General features: G+C 44.7%; 1 protein-coding gene across 1 annotated transcript in view; it reads left to right on the top strand.

Annotated features, from left to right (window-relative positions):
• LOC138670122 (glutathione S-transferase theta-3-like) overlaps positions 1 to 14,956 on the top strand; it is a 43,015-nt gene extending 28,059 nt beyond the window's left edge. The window contains exons 3-5 of the mRNA XM_069757174.1: positions 3,431 to 3,581; positions 13,786 to 13,962; positions 14,580 to 14,956. Coding sequence (XP_069613275.1) covers positions 3,431 to 3,581; positions 13,786 to 13,962; positions 14,580 to 14,804 — 553 coding nt within the window. The 3' untranslated portion in view covers positions 14,805 to 14,956. The remainder of the gene's footprint in view (positions 1 to 3,430; positions 3,582 to 13,785; positions 13,963 to 14,579) is intronic.
• The last annotated feature ends 4,985 nt before the right edge of the window (positions 14,957 to 19,941 follow it).

A 19,941-nucleotide genomic window follows, 5' to 3' on the forward strand; every position in this document is an offset into this window, starting at 1 on the left:
CTAGGGTTAGGGCTAGGGTTAGGGCTAGGGTTAGGGCTAGGGCTAGGGCTAGGGTTAGGGTTAGGGCTAGGGTTAGGGCTAGGGTTAGGGCTAGGGCTAGGGTTAGGGCTAGGGTTAGGGCTAGGGCTAGGGTTAGGGTTAGGGCTAGGGTTAGGGCTAGGGCTAGGGTTAGGGTTAGGGCTAGGGTTAGGGCTAGGGTTAGGGCTAGGGTTAGGGTTAGGGCTAGGGTTAGGGTTAGGGCTAGGGTTAGGGCTAGGGTTAGGGTTAGGGTTGGGGCTACAGTTAGGGTTGGGGCTAAAGTTAGGGTTAGGGTTTAGATTACATTTACAGTTGGGAATAGGGTTGGGATTAGGGTTAGGGGTGTGTCAGGGTTAGAGGTGTGGTTAGGGTTACCGTTGGAATTAGGGTTAGGGGTGTGTTTAGATTAGGGTTTCAGTTATAATTGGGGGGTTTCCACTGTTTCGGCACATCAGGGGCTCTCCAAACACGACATGGCGTCCGATCTCAATTCCAGCCAATTCTGCGTTGAAAAAGTAAAACAGTGCTCCTTCCCTTCCGAGCTCTCCTGTGTGCCCAAACAGGGGTTTACCCCAACATATGGGGTATCAGCGTACTCAGGACAAATTGGACAACAACTTTTGTGGACCAATTTCTCCTGTTACCCTTGGGAAAATACAAAACTGGGGGCTAAAAAATAATTTTTGTGGGAAAACAAAAAGATTTTTTATTTTCACGGCTCTGCGTTATAAACTGTAGTGAAACACTTGGGGGTTCAAAGTTCTCACAACACATCTAGATAAGTTCATTGAGGGGTCTAGTTTCCAATATGGGGTCACTTGTGGGGGGTTTCTACTGTTTAGGTACATTAGGGGCTCTGCAAACGCAATGTGACGCCTGCAGACCAATCCATCTAAGTCTGCATTCCAAATGATGCTCCTTCCCTTCCGAGCCCTCCCATGCGCCCAAACGGTGGTTCCCCCCCACATATCGGGTATCAGCGTACTCAGGACAAATTGGACAACAACATTTAGGGTCCAATTTCTCCTGCTAACCTTGGAAAAATACAAAACTGGGGGCTAAAATATAATTTTTGTGGAAAAAAAAATATTTTTTATTTGCATGGCTCTGCGTTATAAACTGTAGTGAAATACTTGGGGGTTCAAAGCTCTCACAACACATCAAGATGAGTTCCTTAGGGGGTCTACTTTCCAAAATGGTGTCACTTGTGGGGGGTTTCTACTGTTTAGGTACATTAGGGGCTCTGCAAACGCAATGTGACGCCTGCAGACCATTCCATCTAAGTCTGCATTCCAAATGGCGCTCCTTCCCTTCCGAACACTCCCATGCGCCCAAACGGTGGTTCCCCCCCACATATGGGGTATCAGCGTACTCAGGACAAATTGGACAACAACTTTTGGGGTCCAATTTCTCCTGTTACCCTAGGGAAAATACAAAACTGGGGGCTAAAAAATAATTTTTGTGGGAAAAAAATTTTGTTTTATTTTTATGGCTCTGCATTATAAACTTCTGTGAAGCCCTTGGTGGGTCAAAGTGCTCACCACACATCCAGATAAGTTCCTTAGGGGGTCTACTTTCCAAAATGGTGTCACTTGTGGGGGGTTTCAATGTTTAGGCACATCAGTGGCTCTCCAAACGCAACATGGCGTCCCATCTCAATTCCTGTCAATTTTGCATTGAAAAGTCAAACGGCGCTCCTTCCCTTCCGAGCTCTCCCATGCGCCCAAACAGTGGTTTACTGCCACATATGGGGTATCAGCGTACTCGGGACAAATTGGACAACAACTTTTGAGGTCCAATTTCTTCTCTTACCCTTGGAAAAATAAAAAATTGGGGGCAAAAATATAATTTTTGTGAAAAAATATGATTTTTTATTTTTACGGTTCTGCATTATAAACTTCTGTGAAGCACTTGGTGGGTCAAAGTGCTCACCACACCTCTAGATAAGTTCCTTAGGGGGTCTACTTTCCAAAATGGTGTCACTTGTGGGGGGTTTCAATGTTTAGGCACATCAGTGGCTCTCCAAACGCAACATGGCGTCCCATCTCAATTTCTGTCAATTTTGCATTGAAAAGTCAAACTGCGCTCCTTCCCTTCCGAGCTCTCCCATGCGCCCAAACAGTGGTTTACTGCCACATATGGGGTATCAGCGTACTCAGGACAAATTGGACAACAACTTTTGAGGTCCAATTTCTTCTCTTACCCTTGGAAAAATAAAAAATTGGGGGCAAAAATATAATTTTTGTGAAAAAATATGATTTTTTATTTTTACGGTTCTGCATTATAAACTTCTGTGAAGCACTTGGTGGGTCAAAGTGCTCACCACACATCCAGATAAGTTCCTTAGGGGGTCTACTTTCCAAAATGGTGTCACTTGTGGGGGGGTTTCAATGTTTAGGCACATCAGTGGCTCTCCAAACGCAACATGGCGTCCCATCTCAATTCCTGTCAATTTTGCATTGAAAAGTCAAATAGCGCTCCTTCCCTTCCGAGCTCTCCCATGCGCCCAAACAGTGGTTTACTGCCACATATGGGGTATCAGCGTACTCAGGACAAATTGGACAACAACTTTTTGGGTCCAATTTCTCCTGTTACCCTTGGTAAAATAAAACAAATTGGAGCTGAAGTAAATTTTTTATGTAAAAAAGTTAAATGTTCATTTTTATTTAAACATTCCAAAAATTCCTATTAAACACCAGAAGGGTTAATAAACTTCTTGAATGTGGTTTTGAGAACCTTGAGGGGTGCAGTTTTTAGAATGGTGTCACACTTGGGCATTTTCTATCATATAGACCCCTCAAAATGACTTCAAATGAGACGTGGTCCCTAAAAAAAATGGTGTTGTAAAAATGAGAAATTGCTGGTCAACTTTTAACCCTTATAACTCCCTAACAAAAAAAAAAATTGGTTCCAAAATTATGCTGATGTAAAGGAGACATGTGGGAAATGTTACTTATTAAGTATTTTGTGTGACATATCTCTGTGATTTAATTGCATAAAAATTCAAAGTTTGAAAATTGCGAAATTTTCAAAATTTTCGCCAAATTTCCGTTTTTTTCACAAATAAACTCAGGTACTATCAAAGAAATTTTACCACTATCATGAAGTACAATATGTCACGAGAAAACAATGTCAGAATCACCAGGATCCGTTGAAGCGTTTCGGAGTTATAACCTCATAAAGGGACAGTGGTCAGAATTGTAAAAATTGGCCTGGTCATTAACGTGCAAACCACCCTTGGGGGTAAAGGGGTTAATATTGTTTTTGTATTCCTCGTGGCCTTCGTACGTTTTTAACAACTGCCTAGTAATCCAGAACATGTGATGATCCAGCAACTATCATTAATGTTGTGTACATAATTATATATTTACCCTAATAGTTTGTGCTTACTCGGCTTTCATTCTCTTTCCAGCACTGCAATCCTGCAATATCTAGCTAACAAGTATAAGACCCCTGATCACTGGTACCCATCAGACCTCCAGAAACGTGCTCATGTAGATGAGTACCTGTCTTGGCATCATACAAATACACGTCCCAACGGTGGCAGAGTGTTTTGGGTCAAGGTATGGTTTTTGGAATATGGATAGGAGTTTGGGTGGCCCAGTGTTCAGTCTCTTCTGGTGGATTGTTTGCATTGTGTGGCATATGAAGAAATGGAGGCCACACTCTGAAGTGCATTATTTGGAGTGATGGCTGCCACAGCTTCTTTATCTTTTCTTTACAACTTGCATAGTTGGCCTAAGGCCGGGGTCAGACTTGCGTGTGCAATGCGAGATTCCCGCGAATCAATACCCGGCCGGCACTGCTGCCAGCAATCGGGACCAGTGTATGAGGCTGCATGTATTTCTAGTCTGACCCCGGCCAAATGCTGTACTCTGCTCCAGCAGTACAAGAGTGAGACTGGAGCAGTGGTGCATATGCACAGCCATCTTTAAATTAAAAGAGTTTTTACACAAACAAAGTACATTTTAACCCCTTCCCGACCTTTGACGCATACGCTGCGTCATGAAAGTCGGTGCCATTCCGACCCATGACGCAGCATATGCGTCATGGAAAGATCGCGTCCCTGCAGATCCGGTGAAAGGGTTAACTCCCATTTCACCCGATCTGCAGGGACAGGGGGAGTGGTAGTTTAGCCCAGGGGGGGTGGCTTCACCCCCTCGTGGCTATGATCGCTCTGATTGGCTGTTGAAAGTGAAACTGCCAATCAGAGCGATTTGTAATATTTCACCTAAAAAAATGGTGAAATATTACAATCCAGCCATGGCCGATGTTGCAATATCATCGGCCATGGCTGGACACACTAATGTGCACCCACCCCACTCCTCCGATCGCCCCCCCAGCCCCCCGATCTGTGGTCCGCTCCCCTCGGTCCTGTGCTCCGCTCCCCCGTCCTCCTGCCCGCTCCCCCCGTACTCCAATCACACCCCCCGTGCTCCAATCAAACCCCCCCGCACTCCGATCCCCCCCCCGCACAGCGATTCCCCCCCCCGCACAGCGATTCCCCCCCCCCGTGCTCCGATCCACCCGCCCGCACAGCGATCCCCACCCGGCCGGCAGATTCGTTCCAGAGTGAATTTTGATCACTGAGGTAGGTTATATCTCAGTGATCAAAATAAAAAAAAAAAGTAAATGACCCCCCCCCTTTGTCACCCCCATAGGTAGGGACAATAAAAAAAATAAAAAATTTTTTCCCACTAAGGTTGGGGTAAGAACTAGGGTTAGGGGTAGGGTTAGGGTTAGGGTTAGGGGTAGGGTTAGGGTTAGGGTTTCGGTATGTGCACACGTATTCTGGTCCTCTGCGGATTTTTCCGCTGCGGATTTGATAAATCCGCAGTGCTAAACCGCTGCGGATTTATGGCGGATTTACCATGTTTTTTCTGCACATTTCAATGCGGTTTTACAACAGCGATTTTCTATTTGAGCAGTTGTAAAACCGCTGCGGAATCCGCAGAAAGAAGTGACATGCTGCGGAATGTAAACCGCTGCGTTTCCGTGCAGTTTTTCTGCAGCATGTGTACAGCGATTTTTGTTTTCCATAGGTTTGCATTGAACTGTAAACTCATGGGAAACTGCTGCGGATCCGCAGCGTTTTCCGCAGCGTGTGCACATACCTTTAGAATTAGGCTATGTGCACACGGTGCGGATTGGCCGCTGCGGATCCGCAGCAGAGTTCCATCAGGTTTACAGTACCATGTAAACATATGGAAAGCCAAATCCGCTGTGCCCATGGTGCGGAAAATACCGCGCGGGAACGCTGCGTTGTATTTTCCGCAGCATGTCAATTCTTTGTGCGGATTCCGCAGCGTTTTACAGCTGTTCCTCAATAGGAATCCGCAGGTGAAATCCGGACAAAAAACACTGGAAATCCGCGGTAAATCCGCAGGTAAAACGCAGTGCCTTTTACCCGCGGATTTTTCAAAAATGGTGCTGAAAAATCTCATACGAATCCGCAACGTTGGCACATAGCCTTAGGGCTGGGATTGGGTTGGAATTAGGGTTGTGGTTAGGGTTAGGGGTGTGTTGGGGTTACGGGTGTGTTGGGGTTAGGGTTGTGATTAGGGTTACGGCTACAGTTGGGATAAGGGTTAGAGGTGTGTTGGAGTTAGAATTGAGGGGTTTCCACTGTTTAGGCACATCAGGGGGTCTCCAAACGCAACATGGCGCCACCATTGATTCCAGCCAATCTTGTATTCAAAAAGTCAAATGGTGCTCCCTCACTTCCGAGCCCCGACGTGTGCCCAAACAGTGGTTTACCCCCACACATGGGGTATCAGTGTACTCAGGAGAAACTGGACAACAACTATTGGGGTCCAATTTCTCCTGTAACCCTTGGGAAAATAAAAAATTCTGGGCTAAATAATTATTTTTGAGGAAAGAAAACGTATTTATTATTTTCACGGCTCTGCATTATAAACTTCTATGAAGCACTTGGGGGTTCAAAGTGCTCACCACACATCTAGATAAGTTCCTTTCGGGGTCTAGTTTCCAAAATGGGGTCACTTGTGGGGGGTTTCTACTGTTTAGGCACATCAGGGGCTCTGCAAACGCAATGTGACGCCCGCAGAGCATTCCATCAAAGTCTGCATTTCAAAACGTCACTACTTCAATTCCGAGCCCCGGCATGTGCCCAAACAGTAGTTTACCCCCACATATGGGGTATCACCGTACTCAGGAGAAACTGGACAACAAATATTGGGGTCAAATTTCTCCTGTTACCCTTGGGAAAATTAAAAAATTCTGGGCTAAATAATTATTTTTGAGGAAAGAAAACGTATTTATTATTTTCACGGCTCTGCATTATAAACTTCTGTGAAGCACTTGCGGGTTCAAAGTGCTCACCACACATCTAGATAAGTTCCTTTCGGGGTCTAGTTTCCAAAATGGGGTCACTTGTGGGGGGTTTCTACTGTGAAGCCACATCAGGGGCTCTGCAAACGCAACGTGACGCCCACTGAGCATTCCATCAAAGTCTGCATTTCAAAATGTCACTACTTCACTTCCAAGCCCCGGCATGTGCCCAAACAGTGGTTTACCCCCACATATGGGGTATCAGCGTACTCAGGAGAAACTGGACAACAACTTTTGGGGTCAAATTTCTCCTGTTACCCTTTGTAAAATAAAAAATTGCAGGCTAAAAGATCATTTTTGAGAAAATATTTTTTTTTTTTTATTTTCATGGCTCTGCGTTATAAACTTCTGTGAAGCACTTGGGGGTTCAAAGTCCTCACCACACATCTAGATTAGTTCCTTTGGGGGTCTAGTTTCCAAAATGGGGTCATTTCTGGGGGATCTCCAATGTTTAGGCACACAGGGGCTCTCCAAACGTGACATGGTGTCCGCTAATGATTGGAGCTAATTTTCCATTTAAAAAGCCAAATGGCGTGCCATCCCTTCCGAGCCCTGCCGTGCGCCCAAACAGTGGTTTACCCCCACATATGGGGTATCAGCGTACTCAGGACAAACTGGACAACAATATTTGGGGTCCAATTTCTTCTATTATCCTTGGCAAAATAGGAAATTCCAGGCTAAAAAATCATTTTTGAGGAAAGAAAAATTATTTTTTATTTTCATGGCTCTGCGTTATAAACTTCTGTGAAGCACCTGGGGGTTTAAAGTGCTCAATATGCATCTAGATAAGTTCCTTGGGGGGTCTAGTTTCCAAAATGGGGTCACTTGTGGGGGAGCTCCAATGCATAGGCACACAGGGGCTCTCCAAACGCGACATGGTGTCCGCTAACAATTGGAGCTAATTTTCCATTCAAAAAGTCAAATGGCGCGCCTTCCCTTCCGAGCCCTGCCGTGTGCCCAAACAGTGGTTTACCCCCACATATGAGGTATCGGCGTACTCGGGAGAAATTGCCCAACAAATTTTATGATCCATTTTATCCTACTGCCCATGTGAAAATGAAAAACTTGAGGCGAAAATTTTTTTTTGTGAAAAAAAAGTACTTTTTCATTTTTACAGATCAATTTGTGAAGCACCTGAGGGTTTAAAGTGCTCACTAGGCATCTAAAAAAGTTCCTTGGGGGGTCTAGTTTCCAAAATGGGGTCACTTGTGGGGGAGCGCCAATGTTTAGGCACACAGGAGCTCTCCAAACGCGACATGGTGTCCGCTAACGATGGAAATAATTTTTCATTCAAAAAGTCAAATGGCGCTCCTTCCCTTCCGAGCCTTACCATGTGCCCAAACAGTGGTTTACCCCCACATATGAGGTATCGGCGTACTCAGGAGAAATTGCCCAACACATTTTAGGATCCATTTTATCCTGTTGCCCATGTGAAAATGAAAAAATTGAGGCTAAAAGAATTTTTTTGTGAAAACAAAAAAGTACTTTTTCATTTTTACGGATCAATTTGTGAAGCACCTGGGGGTTCAAAGTGCTCATTATGCATCTAGATAAGTTCCTTGGGGCGTCTAGTTTCCAAAATGGGGTCACTTGTGGGGGAGCTCCAATTTTTAGGCACGCGGGGGCTCTCCAAACGTGACATGGTGTCCGCTAAAGAGTGGAGCCAATTTTTGATTCAAAAAGTCAAATGGCGCTCCTTCCCTTCCAAGCCCTGCCGTGCGCCCAAACAGTGGTTTACCCCCACATATGAGGTATCAGCGTACTCAGGACAAATTGGACAACAACTTTCGTGGTTCAGTTTCTCCTTTTACCATTGGGAAAATAAAAAAATTGTTGCTAAAAGATAATTTTTGTGACTAAAAAGTTAAATGTTCATTTTTTCCTTCCATGTTGCTTCTGCTGCTGTGAAGCACCTGAAGGGTTAATAAACTTCTTGAATGTGGTTTTGAGTACCTTGAGGGGTGCAGTTTTTAGAATGGTGTCACTTTTGGGTATTTTCAGCCATATAGACCCCTCAAACTGACTTCAAATGTGAGGTGGTCCCTAAAAAAAATGGTTTTGTAAATTTCGTTGTAAAAATGACAAATCGCTGGTCAAATTTTAACCCTTATAACTTCCTAACAAAAAAAAATTTTGTTTCCAAAATTGTGCTGATGTAAAGTAAACATGTGGGAAATGTTATTTATTAACTATTTTGTGTCACATATCTCTCTGGTTTAACAGAATAAAAATTCAAAATGTGAAAATTGCGAAATTTTCAAAATTTTCGCCAAATTTCCGTTTTTATCACAAATAAACGCAGAATTTATTGACCTAAATTTACCACTAACATGAAGCCCAATATGTCACGAAAAAACAATCTCAGAACCGCTAGGATCCGTTGAAGCGTTCCTGAGTTATTACCTCATAAAGGGACACTGGTCAGAATTGCAAAAAACGGCAAGGTCTTTAAGGTCAAAATAGGCTGGGTCATGAAGGGGTTAATCAATAGATCTTGGAATAATAATAATTTCCACAACTGGATCTTTTAAAATATAATGGCCCTGTGCTGAGATAATCTTATAAATGTGCCCCTGCTGTGTACTGTGTAACTATTATTAATATTATTGTTATACATTTTTTATAGCGCCATTTATTCCATGGCGCTTTACATGTGAAAAAGGGGGAATAAAAATATACAAATACAATAAACATGAGCAAAAAAACAAGGCACTAACAGGTACAGAAGGAGGGAGGACCCTGCCCGCGAGGGCTCAGTCTGGAGGGGATGGGTGAGGATACACGAGGAGAGGGTAGAGCTGGTTCTGCGGCGGTTCAGTAGGTCGAGGATCACTGCAGGCTGTAGGTTTGTCGGAAGAGGTGAGTCTTCAGATTGTTTTTGAAGGTTTCTATGGTAGGTGAGAGTCTGATGTGTTGGGGTAGAGTGTTCCAGAGTATGGGAGAAGTCTTGGATGCGGTTGTGGGAAGAAGAGATAAGAGGGGAGTAGAGAAGGAGATCTTGTGAGGATCGAAGGTTGCATGTAGGTAAGTACCCTGAGATCATGCCACAGATGTGTGAAGGAGACTGGTTGTGGATGGCTTTGTATGTCATAGTAAGGGCTTTGAACTAGAATCTCTGGATGATAGGAAGCCAGTGAAGGGCTTGGCACAGGGGAGAGGCTCGGGAATAGCGGGGAGACAGCTAGATTAGTTGGGCAGCAGAGTGTAGGATGGATTGGAGTGGTACCAGAGTGCTAGAGGGAAGGCCAGAGAGTAGGAAGTTGCAGTAGTCAAGGCGGGAGATAAGTGCGTGCACTAGTGTTTTTGTGGTGAAGGAATGCGCGGATCCGGGAAATATTTTTGAGTTTGAGACGACAGGAGTAGGCAGGGGCTTGGATATGTGGCTTGAAGGAGAGGGCAGAGTCGAGGATCACCCCGAGGCACCGAGCATGTGGGATTGAGGAAAGTGAGCAACCATTGATGGATAGGTCTGATGGAGGGGTAAAGTGAGATGGGGGAAAGATGATGAATTCTGTTTTGTCCATGTTCAGTTTTAGAAAGCGAGCAGAAAAGAAGGCCGAGATAGCAGACAGACAGTGTGCGATTTTGGTGAGTAAGGAGGAGAGGTCAGGTCCGGATAGGTAGATCTCCGTGTCATCGGCGTAGAGATGATACTGCAAACCATGGGATTCTATGAGCTGTCCCAGGCCGAAGGTGTAGATGGAGAAGAGTAGGGGTGAGGAGGTGGTTTGGGAGAGGGAGACACTGAATGTTCGGTCTGTTAGATATGACAAGATCCAGGATAGGGCCAAGTCTGTGATGCCAAGAGATGGTAGAATCTGTAGGGAGGGAGTGGTCCACAGTGTCAAAGGCAGAAGACGAACTTAGGTATAAAATACATCATTTGCTGCTCTTCTATGTAATGGGGGGAGTGGAAGGGAGGGAGGGAATTTCTGAAACTAATGACCATTGTTAATGCTGTTCTCATTGCGATTTTTGTCTTATTGCTTTGTACCTTGAGTTTGGTTAAATAAAAATGTATCTGATTTAAAAAAAAGGCAGAAGACAGGTCCAGGAGAAGGAGGACAGAGTAGTGTCGCTTGCTCTTGGCAGTTAGTAGGTCATTGGTGACTTTAGTTAGTGTAGTTTCAGTTGAGTGATGGGGTCAGAAGCCAGATTGTAACCAGTCAAAGAGGGAGCAGAAGGAGAGGTGGGAGGACAGTTCAAGGTGGACATGCTGTTCCAGTTTTGAGGCATAAGGGAGAAGAGATATACGGCGATAGCTAGACACAGAGGATGGGTCGAGGAAGGGCTTTTTGAGGATGGTTGTGATCTTGCCATGACTGAAGGATGAGGGGAAGACACCAGTTGTGAGAGGTTGAAGAGGTGTGTTAGGGTTGGGATGAAAACTATGGTGAGGTTAGGGATGAGGTGGGACGGGAGCGGATCAAGCGTGCAAGTGGTGAGGTGTGATCTTGACAGGTGGATGGAGAGCTGATCTTTTGTCATGGTGGAGAAGCTGGTTTTGGAGGAACAGGGTTGAGCAGCTAACAGGGGCATTGGGCTCTGTGGGCCAAAGCTTTCTCTGATAGTATCGATCGTCTGTTTAAAGAAAGAGGCAAAGTCATCAGCAGAAATGAGAGGGGAGGGAGGAGGTGCTGGGGGACGGAGTAGCGAATTGGAAGTGTTGAAAAGCTGTTTGGGGTTGTGAGAGAGGGAGAATATGAGAGATGAGAAGTAAGTTTGTTTTGCAGCAGTGAGCGTGGACTTGAAGCTGGCGAGGGACTGCTTGTATGCAATGAAGTGCTCGGCAGAGTGGGATCTCTTCCATCTCCGCTCAGCGACCCTGGAAGCCCATCTCAATTCTTTGGTCAGGCTGGTCAGCAAGGGCGGTCTGTTGATTGTACAAGTTTTGCTATGCATGAGGGGGCGGCATGAAGGGAAGCTATGTCTGTAAGAGGGAGAAGGGACTCAGAGAGTGATTGTAAATTGAGGTGTGAGATTTGTGCGAGGGTGAGTGAGTTTGTGGAGTGGGGGTTGCGCACTAGGAGAGGAGAGGGAAGAGAATGTCAGTAGGTTGTGGTCAGACAGGGTGAGGCGTGAGTTAGTAAGGGAACAGAAGCGGGCAAAGATAAGGTCTAGTGTGTGACCATCTTTGTGAGTGGCCGCAGAAGACAATTGAGTAAGGCTGAAGGAGGCAGTGAGCGATAAAAGTTTAGAGGCAGCTGAGGTGGAAGTGTCAATGGGGATATTGAAGTCACCCATGATGATAGTGGGGATGTCAGCAGAGAGGAAATGAAGTAGCCAGGTGGTGAAGTGGTCGAGAAAGGTGGCTAGTTCTGGTGGACGGTAGATGACAGCCAGCTGGAAGTTGGAGGGGGAATAGATGCGGACGGAGTGCCCCTAAAACGAGGTAAGAGTAGCGGAGGGTGGTAGCGGGATTGGAGTAAAGAAGCAGGTGTTGGACAGGAGCAAGCCAACTCCTCCACCACGTTTGGTGCTGAGGTGAGGGGTGAGAAAGGTGGAATCCGCCATAGGAAAGTGCAGCTGGAGAGGCTGAGTCAGAGGGGGTGAGCCAGGTTTCAGTGATGCCGAGGAACGAGAGTTTGTTTGTGATGAAGAGGTCATGGATAAATGGCAGTTTGTTGCAGACACAGCGTTCGTTCCATAGTGCTCCAGGTAGGGGGACCGGTGGAGTGGGGGCTGGATGAATGGGTATGAGGTTATCATGATTGGGAAAACATGTAGAAGATCGTGTCAGGGGGTTAGAAATGAGTGTGGGGATGTGTTGAGGAGGGCCAGGATTTGGGGATACATCACCAGCAATGAGTAGCAGACATAGCGTTAGAAGGTTGGAGCAGGATAGGACATGACGCGGCCGTATGTGTCTGGCGAAAAAGGATTGTATGTGGAGAAACAGCTGTGAGGAGGTGACATGGCTGGGGACAATGAAGGGTGAAATTACTAGTTCCTTACTAGGTGGGGGGATTTCGGGAGGTAGGGAAAAATAGAGTAGTATGGGTGTGAAAGAGAAATGAAACTGAAACATTGTAATGGGTTTGCTGTGTCTGACCATACAGGGACATGGTGTGATCATACCACATCTCCTGGGCAGGGGAGGAAGGAAAAGAGTATATAGACAGGACCGCATGGGATCACAGCTGATTCTTTCTGTGAGGTAATACATTTCACTGCCTGTTTTTATGTTTTTAAACATGTTTTACTTCACAGAAAGAATCAGCTGCGATCTTGTGCTGTCCTGTCTGCATACTGTCTTGCCAGGAGCTGTGGTATGATCAGACCTTGTTTCTGTACGGTCAGACACAGCCATTACACAATACACAGCAGGGGCACATGTATAAGATTATCTCAGCACAGGAAAAACATTTATCTAAACACGTTCAATTGTATTATTATTCCAAGATCTATTGATTAAAGTGACTAAAATTAACTTTATTTGTGGGGAAAACGCCTTTAAAAGGGCACTTGAAAACCCCAGTGTCAGGATAACGGGACTCCCAGTGGAGGGCCCCCTAAGCAATCACCAAGTTGTGGTGGTGCAAGGTTGTTTCAGTAATTCTATGGGCATCCTGCCTTTTATATGTGAAATGCATACTGTCAATTTATGATTGTAAATTGATGTTAATTACCGTATATACTCATGTATAAGCCGAGTTTTTCAGGACACTTTTTTTGTGCTGAAAACGCCCCCCTCGGGTTATACACGAGTCATTGTCCCAGAAAGATGGCAGGGGAGGGGGAGCGGCGGCGAAGCTGGTCACAGAGGCAGGAGCCGGCGGATGCGGCTAAAGCCTGTGCCCGCTTCTAAAGAGAAATTAATATTCACTGTACTGGCAGTGAATATTTATTTCTCTTATAGCGGGCACAGTTACAGCCACAGCCGCCGGCTTCCAGCACACATCCTACTTACCTTCCCTGCATACAAGGATAGGGGATAAGGAGCCATGCAAACAGGGACGGGGAGCCATGCATACAGGACAGGGACGGGGAGCCATGCATACAAGGTCAGGGACGGGGAGCCATGCATACAAGGTCAGGGACGGGGAGCCATGCATACAAGGTCAGGGACGGGGAGCCATGCATACAAGTTCAGGGACGGGGAGCCATGCATACAAGGACAGGGACGGGGAGCCATGCATACAAGTTCAGGGACGGGGAGCCATGCATACAAGGACAGGGACGGGGAGCCATGCATACAAGGTCAGGGATGGGGAACCATGCATACCAGGATAGGGATGAGGGGACAATGCATACCCAGCTTATACTCGAGTCAATAAATGTTCCCAGTTTTTCGTGGCAAAATTAGGTGCCTCGGCTTATACTTGGGTCGACTTATACATGAGTATATACGGTAATATTTGTTACAGTAGGATGTAGTTGTAATAAATTCTAAGTACTCCTTCCTTTTTGTTCCAGGGCATGACTCCATATGTCCTTGGTCATGAAGCTGCACCTGAAAATGTAAATCCTGCTCTATCCGAGCTTAATGGGACTTTGACAGCCATAGAAACTAAATTCCTGCAGGACAAACCATTCTTTGCAGGGGATGAGATCTCCATTGCGGATTTGGTTGCTATTGTAGAAATTATGCAGGTGAGTAAATACTGTTTTCTCTATTTTGTTTTCCCGCTAAAATCTCTATTAGACAACCACTGCTCAATCATTTCGGGCCCCATTTAAAATAAAACAGTGGATAATCGCCACCTGAAGTGGTGCCCTTCCATTCATGTTGGTATTGCTATTGCCAGTGGGTCATGTGACGGTCAGTCCCGTGATACAACAATCGCCATCATCCCTGGAAGAATGCAGCTGTGGTAGGAGCGTAGTATTCATTCTTTTTTTCTTATGGGGCCCAGAAGTGATATTAGTATAAGTTGTCCAGTAGTAGACAACCACCTTTTAAAAGGCTACCTTATTTTATTTTTATTTTTTTTAGTAAGGGCGGGCTGCCCTTTTTAATTAATAAAAGAATGGGCAGCCCCAGACTGGTGATTTTTCTAACTATGAATTGTCAGAAGTCTGCAGAACAGACCCTAATGCCCCAGGTCTCAACTTTCTAAAAAGTTGATCTTGAACATCCGGGTTTGTGGGATCCCCGCATGCAGAGTGGGTCCCATGGCACCTGTCTCACATTGAAAGCTTGATTTGTGCAGCTGGAATTGAATGTTCCCTTTAATATCTAGTGTATTATCACAAGTCTTTATTTACAGGCAATAGCATTTGGGGTTGATGTTTTTGAGGACAAGCCCAAGTTGTCAGCCTGGAAGCAAAGAGTGGAGGAAGCAATCGGAGCAGATCTGTTCAAAGAAACACATGAGTCAATAATAATGTGCATGAAGGAGTATCAGTCACTCCCTCCTGAGCTCAAAGAGGGATATAAAACCAGATTAGATTGGCATATCAGAGGGCTCCCAGCTCCTGTACAACAAGTGTAATAAATGAGCAGGGAAGCGATCTGACTACATGTAGATACATTTCATAAGTGAGCAGAATTATTAAATTAAAAAAGTATGTTCAAAGGACTTTTGCATTGCATATAAAGTGTTATGATTCCAGCTACATGCATCTATAAATTGGGATTTGGTTATTTTCTGCTACACTACATTATTTTGTTGCAGTTTTCTTATTTCATCATCATTGTATGTCCGTCTTAGTTTCCCCAAGTGCTACATGCTGGGGCATTATACCAGCTGCTGACCTAATTCCACAGGAAAAGGGGCTAACTGTCTACTCAACGTTTACATATAGATCTTATAAAAATAAAGTCTATTGTGAAAATTTACGTTTGTTCTTCTCTTCTTCTGACACTTTGGTTCCTTGCGCTGTGGGGCTCTTATTGAGTCCACCTTCTGACCTTTTTCCCATTGGACTGAATGCTAACTGGAGTGGAGAAAAGACTCACCCTGAAACCCTCCTTCTGTGTGTTACACACTATGTTTCTATGAAATCAGCAGTCGCTACTACCTCACCTCTGTAAGATTACCAAAATCTAGCTAAAAAAGTGAATTGCTGAAACTGAGCCCCATTTGCTTGATTGTGGTATCATAATGACCTAGACAGCAGTGGTGTACCAGAGAGAACATGGCACAGAGGCCTTGTCCCCTTCATGACTGATGGCAGTCTTTGTGATTGGAGCAAGTAGTGATAGCATATTCTAGAAATATCCTGTCACTTGCAAAGACTACATTTTAAGTACATATATATCTGCATTTTGAGAAAATGTTAATGTATTCTTCACAATAATATACAGAGTTAAAGAAAGACCTTAAAATACTAATGTAGAGAAATGATGTAATGGAAAAAAATAGCTTTTATATCTTCTTTATATTTTAGAACAACCATTTAAATCTGTCTTCAAATTTTATTGCATCTGTAGGAAGACTGTCCTTGGGCATCATCTTTACTTTGGTTCTTTTTCTAGTTCTGTGACTCAAGTGTAGTTCAATCTGTGGATTGTTTGAAGAATATCTGGTGAGAAATCAGGGAGAATCTGACAAAAGTTCAAGTTAACCAATGTTCTGCCAATAAAAGATGAGTGGTTGCACCCAGTGGGAGACAGTGCGGTTAGCCGCTATAAACAGCAACATTAAAATACTTTCTCTATGGCCGGGGTCACACAACAATAGAATACAGTTGTGGCCCAAAGTATTGACAACCCTGCAATTCTGTCAGATAATACTCATATTCTGCCACCGATATACGTGGATGAGATGTGTCTGAGGGATGTGATCACAAATCGCTATATAAACAATGGCAGGTAGCGTTACTCGCCAACCTGTGCCACCAGTCTCTATCAGCCGCGCGTGGTGATCCGGAAGGATGATGCAGTGATACATTCAACAGGTTTTATTTAGAGTACCTTGGTGAGATGAGGACTGTAGGTTAGAGCTGTTACAGAATCACCAGACAGAGATAATAGAAGCTTCAGGTTAGAGGTAACAAGAGAATCCTTCTCCAGCTCTGCAGCACATGTGTATTCCAAGATGGCACGGAGTACAAAACAGGAAGAGAAGGAAAAAGATAGTAGGAGCTAAAGACAGAAAGGTGTTGTGGGAAAAATGCCATAACAAATATTACAGTGATATAGCAAACGGCCAGTAGATGGCAGCAAAGTATAACAAATACAATAAATGATAGAACTGAGCATATTAGCACTACATAAATGTCCATGTATGACTGAAAGTCTATCAGAATAAACTGAGCAGCACAACTCAATTTCTTCCAGAAAATGATTTCAAACACAAATTCTTTGTTATTATTATCTTCATTTAATTTGTCTTAAATGAAAAAACACAAAAAGAATTGTCCTAAAGCCAAATTGGATATAATTCCACACCAAACATAAAAAAGGGGGTGGACAAAAGTATTGGCACTGGTCAAAAAATCATGTGATGCTTCTCTAATTTGTGTAATTAACAGCACTTGTAAGTTACCTGTGGCACCTGACAGGTGTTGGCAATAACTAAATCACACTTGCAGCCAGTTGACATGGATTAAAGTTGACTCAACCTCTGTCCTGTGTCCTTGTGTGTACCACATTGAGCATGGAGAAAAGAAAGAAGACCAAAGAACTGTCTGAGGCCTTGGGAAACCAAATTGTGAGGAAGCATGAGCAATCTCAAGGCTGCAAGTCCATCTCCAAAGACCTGAATGTTCCTGTGTCTACCGTGCGCAGTGTCATCAAGAAGTTTAAAGCCCATGGCACTGTGGCTAACCTCCCTAGATGTGGACGGAAAAGAAAAATTGACAAGAGATTTCAGCACAAGATTGTGCGGATGTTGGATAAAGAACCTCGACTAACATCCAAACAAGTTCAAGCTGCCCTGCAGTCCGAGGGTACAACAGTGTCAACCCGTACTATCCGTCGGCATCTGAATGAAAAGGGACTGTATGGTAGGAGACCCAGGAAGACCCCACTTCTTACCCCGAGACATAAAAAAGCCAGGCTGGAGTTTGCCAAAACTTACCTGAAAAAGCCAAAAAAGTTTTGGAAGAATGTTCTCTGGTCAGATAAGACAAAAGTAGAGCTTTTTGGGCAAAGGCATCAACATAGAGTTTATAGGAGAAAAAAAGAGGCATTCAAAGAAAAGAACACGGTCCCTACAGTCAAACATGGCGGAGGTTCCCTGATGTTTTAGGGTTGCTTTGCTGCCTCTGGCACTGGACTGCTTGACCATGTGCATGGCATTATGAAGTCTGAAGACTACCGACAAATTTTGCAGCATAATGTAGGACCCAGTGTGAGAAAGCTGGGTCTCCCTCAGAGGTCATGGGTCTTCCAGCAGGACAATGACCCAAAACACATTTCAAAAAGCACTAGAAAATGGTTTGAGAAAAAGCACTGGAGACTTCTAAGGTGGCCAGCAATGAGTCTAGACCTGAATCCCATAGAACACCTGTGGAGAGATCTAAAAATGGCAGTTTGGAGAAGGCACCCTTCAAATATCAGGGACCTGGAGCAGTTTGCCAATGAAGAATGGTCTAAAATTCCAGAGCATTGTAAGAAACTCATTGATGGTTATCAGAAGCGGTTGGTCGCAGTTATTTTGGCTAAAGGTTGTGCAACCAAGTATTAGGCTGAGGGTGCCAATACTTTTGTCTGGCCCATTTTTGGAGTTTTGTGTGAAATGATCAATGTTTTGCTTTTTGCTTCATTGTCTTTTGTGTTTTTTCATTTAAGACAAACTAAATGAAGATAATAATACCAAAGAATTTGTGATTGCAATCATTTTCAGGAAGAAACTGAGTATTATATGACAGAATTGCAGGGGTGTCAATACTTTTGGCCACAACTGTATGGACAAGTGCTATGCGAGAAAACATCGCTTAGCACTCGGACCAGTGCTAACCTATAGGGCAGCTCCCATCACTGTATTTTTCCTCAGGCGTATTTGACATGTGTGTAAAATCACAGCATGCTACGATTGGGCGCGTATATTGTCCGAGACTCGCCTATGGGTGCGAGAAAAAATCTGACACCACACGGACCATCAGTGTAGCTTGCGACAAATACGCACACATTTTCCTCATTTCAGCCCATTAAGCCATTAAATTCAACGTGGAAAAACAGTAAGAAATGTAAAGCCATACGGATGTCATACAGATACTTACTGTAGGTGCGAGAAAATTGCATTGCAAAAGCATTGCACAAGGATTACCATACGAAGAACACTTGTGCAACTCTCGGCATGGAGACTTTTACCATTTTTTTTTTTCATACATTAAGTGGGACCCCAACCTAAAGTTTTGTCTCATGTATACAGTATAAGTTGATATAACTCACCAAGCGATGCGTTTAAAAGTCCTTCTATTCTCCCACTTAGTGGGGTGAGGACATACCTCTAGGGCGGCGGGTGTACACGAAGGTGCAAGGAGCAAACAGGACGAAGGCCGTTTCGCGCCAACTGCGCTTCAACGGGTCCAGGTGACACCCACTAAGTGGGAGAATAAAAGGACTTTTAAACGCATCGCTTGGTGAGTGCCACTCAGGGCCGGACTGGCCATGGGGCAGTTCTGGCAAATGCCAGAAGGGCCAGTGCCAGTAGTGGGCCGCTGCACACTGCGCCGTTGTCAGCGGGACCAGCGCCGACTCGCACCCCCCGCCAGCGACGTTCCCTCTCCCATCATTCCCCGCTCTGCCTCTGACACTGCGGGTGCGCAATGACGTCATCGCGCACTCACTGTGTGCCAGGCAGTGTAGCGGCAGCCACCGAGACTGGAGCAGGGAGCAGCATGGGCACGAGGAGAGTGGTGTGTGTTTTTTTTTTTTTTTTAACTGGACTGTGGGGCCGTTCTCGGGGAAAGGGGGGCTGTGCAGTATACTACTCCGTGGGCTGTGTGTTCTGTATACTACTGTGTGGGTTGTGTGTGCTGTATACTACTGTGTGGGCTGTGCTGTATACTACTGTGTGGGCTGTGCTGTATACTTCTATGTGGGCTGTGTTATATACTACGTGTGCTGTGTTATATACTACGTGGGCTGTGTTATGTACTATGTGGGCTGTGTTTTATACTGTGTGGGCTGTGCTATATACTACGTGGGCTGTGTTTTCTACTACGTGAGCTGTGCTATATTATGCAGGCTGTGCTATATACTATGTGGGTTGTGCTATATCCCAGGGGGGTATATTATTTTCTATGTGGGAGGTTGTGTTATATACTATGGGGGGCTGCATCATATTCTATGGGGGGCTACATTATGTATTATGGGGAGTTGGGCTGTATTATATTCTGTGGGGGGCTTATTAGATTTTATGAGGGATGATTGCATCAAACTCTTTGATGGGGCTGCATTATAGTCTATGGGGAAGTGGGCTGTATTATATTCTATTCGGGGCTACATTATATTCTGTGGGGGGCTGTATTATATTTATGTTCTATGAGGGTTGATTGCATCATACTCTGAGGGGGGCTGCATTATATTCTATGGGGATTACGTTATACTCTGTGGGGTGGTTGCATTATACTCTGGGGTGGCTGCATTATACTCTGTAGGGTGGTGGCTGCATTATACTATATGTGGGCTGTATTATACTGTATTGAGGACTATGGGGAATACGTTATACTATATGA

The sequence above is a fragment of the Ranitomeya imitator genome, chromosome 1, assembly GCF_032444005.1.
Source record: "Ranitomeya imitator isolate aRanImi1 chromosome 1, aRanImi1.pri, whole genome shotgun sequence".
Lineage (NCBI taxonomy): Eukaryota > Metazoa > Chordata > Amphibia > Anura > Dendrobatidae > Ranitomeya > Ranitomeya imitator.